The sequence below is a fragment of the Synchytrium microbalum genome (assembly GCF_006535985.1).
Source record: "Synchytrium microbalum strain JEL517 chromosome Unknown SmJEL517_scf0150, whole genome shotgun sequence".
Lineage (NCBI taxonomy): Eukaryota > Fungi > Chytridiomycota > Chytridiomycetes > Synchytriales > Synchytriaceae > Synchytrium > Synchytrium microbalum.
Window position 1 is genome coordinate 1 of NW_022158499.1, and position 2,831 is coordinate 2,831.

The following is a 2,831-nucleotide window of genomic DNA, read 5'->3' on the forward strand; positions in this document are numbered from 1 at the left end:
TATGCTGTGCTAGAGCCTAACATATTCTTGGGTTACGATGGACCAAATGATCGAAAGATAAAAGGGTACAAGATGTACGATCCAATTGGACGTCGAGTATATTTTAGTCGTGACGTCCACGATCGGTATTGGTTTGAAAATGAGACCTTCTACAAAAGGCCATTAAAGAATGTAAGCTTTGATGATGAACAATTGATTATTGAAGATACTGCAAAACCAATAGCTGTCAGTGTCAGTCAACCTGAAGTCTTGATAGTCACCTCTGCCCAACCGCCCGTGTTAGCACCACAAGCGAGAGTAAACGGAGCCGGAAGAGTAGTACCAACAGGGGAAGATGACCCACAACGACCAGCCACACCTCCGACCTTCCTTGACGCGCTGGCACGTGGAGATATACAGGATAGGCATGGACGAGTTGGACCACAGCTTCCTGATCAGCATGATGATGATCTTGATGATGAGGACCGAAACGATGATAATGTGGATGACGATGATAATGTGGATGACGATGATGACGAACCTTATGTAATAAGAATGCCATATGTTGCCGCTCTACCACGAGTAGAACCACCACCTGATATAAACCCAGAGCTTCGCCGAAGCACTCGTGATGTTGGACCTCCTGAGAAATATGGAGAGTGGGGGCAAGTAGCCATTGTTGACCCTGAGACATATCAGCAGGCTATGAATGGGCCCGAAGCAGCAGAATGGTTAGCTGCGATGGAAGCTGAAATGGAATCACTCCGTCGCAACGAAACTTGGGATCTTGTCACCTTACCGGCCAAAGCAAAGACAATCAAAGGAAAATGGGTGTACCATATTAAGTATAACAGCTCTGGTGCCATTGACAAGTTCAAAGCTAGATGGGTAGCAAAAGGGTTTGCACAACGCCTTGGCATAGACTACAACGAAACATTTGCACCAACCTCTCATCTGAATGGTCTCCGTATATTTTTATCTAAAGCAGCATCAGATGGCTGTATTGTTCACCAACTTGATGTCAAAACGGCGTTTTTGAATGGCAAGTTGGATGAAAAGGAAGTGGTGTATATGGAACAGCCCCACGGATTTGCTTCTCGAGGAGATAGTCGAGTGTGCTTGCTGAAGAAGGCCTTATATGGCTTAAAGCAGGCACCTCGAGCCTGGTATCTGACACTGTTTAATTGGTTGAAGGAGCATGGCTACTCTCAACATCCTACTGAACCGTCCATATATTCCAGTAAACGAGGGGAAGTACAGTTGCTGGTGCATATTGATGATATGTGTGTGGCCTCTCAAAGTGTTGAAGCACTTGAGGCTTTCGAAAGTGAAATGGAGAAGACCTTCCAAATGACTAGATGTGGAGACATTGACTTGTTTCTTGGTATACAGATACGTCGAGATCTAGACCGCAGACTCATGTATTTGAATCAACGGCAGTATGTAAAGGACATATTAGCTGAATTTGGTATGGAGGATTGCAAATCAGCTGCGACACCGATGGTGTCTAATCCATGTCAATACTTGCCGCCAGCGACTACTGAGTTGAAGGAATATAAAACCCATGGATGTCAATGTGGTGAAGCCAATACACCAGTTGATCCAACCAAGTATAGACGAGCTCTAGGCAAACTCCTCTACTTGATGAGAGGGACTAGACCAGACTTGGCAGTCAGTGTCAGTATATTGGCACAGTTTAGTGGCCATCCTACACAGTGCGATTGGTTAGGAGTGAAACGAATACTGCGGTATATAAAGGGTACTCTAGAAATGGAACTTACCTTGGGTGGTGTTGATGCTCGACTGTACGCATATAGTGATGCTGACTGGGCCGGTGACCACAATGACCGTAAGTCTAGGTCAGGAGTGGCACTATTCATGGGTGAAGGCATTGTGAGTTGGATTAGTAGTAAACAGGATTGTGTTGCTACTTCCACGGTAGAAGCAGAATATATTGCTCTGGCTGCTACAGCTCGAGAAGTGATATGGGCTAGGCAGCTCCTCCATCAACTTGGATATAATATGGCGGAGGCTACGTCAATACTGGAAGATAATACTGGATGCAAACGTTTGGCCAACTATCCAAGTAGCACCACTCGTACAAAACACATTGATGTGAAATACCACTTTGTTAGAGATGAAGTTAGTAAAAACACAATCAAGATCGAATCTTGTCGTACTGATAAAACACCGGCTGATGCACTTACCAAGCCTTTGGATAAAATAAAGCTGGCAAGGTGTCGAGACATGATGGGTCTAAAAGTGTCGCCCAGCAGTCGTGAAGATGATGGTGATGGCGCTCCGGAGGGGGGGGAGGGGGCCCCCGGAGCGCAACTGGGGTGGAGGGGTGGGGGGGGGCCAAATTTGAGATTTTGGTCATCACCTCCTTATGAAAAAGTTTGGAAAATGACGGATTTCGGGGTTTCACAACTGTGAGGAAAAGTGTGTCGAGGGGAAGTGTTGGAATATGACGACACACTTGTGTTACTATCCCACAGTACTTGTATAACATTGACTGATACCAACTCGCTCACGCGTTGACAACAACCTGTGAGTGACTATTGGTATCAGGTAAGCTTATTGTATATATATCAACGCGTTGACAACAACCTGTGAGTGACTATTGGTATCAGTTTACATCAGTTGTAGCTGTTGTTGTACCCTCGATGGTATTGTTGTTGTTGATATGGTTGTTGTTGGTATTGATAATTGTCGTCGTCATTATTTCGGTATTGGTTTTTGTTGTAATAAGACTGTGGTCGACCTCTATTGTTGGCATACCACATGGCTCTGCTTCTACCTCCCCCTCGACCACGACTCCTTCCACGACTATTATTACCTCTTCCTCTTTC

General features: G+C 45.4%; 1 protein-coding gene across 1 annotated transcript; it reads left to right on the forward strand.

Annotated features, from left to right (window-relative positions):
• Positions 1–13: 13 nt before the first annotated feature.
• Positions 14–2,415, forward strand: SmJEL517_g06302 (DNA-directed DNA polymerase; the record flags this gene model as incomplete). Its single annotated transcript, XM_031172228.1, has 1 exon — positions 14–2,415. Exon 1 carries the CDS (start codon positions 73–75, stop codon positions 2,413–2,415), a length of 2,343 nt encoding a protein of 780 aa, XP_031021797.1. The 5' UTR covers positions 14–72.
• Between the last annotated feature and the right edge of the window lie 416 nt (positions 2,416–2,831).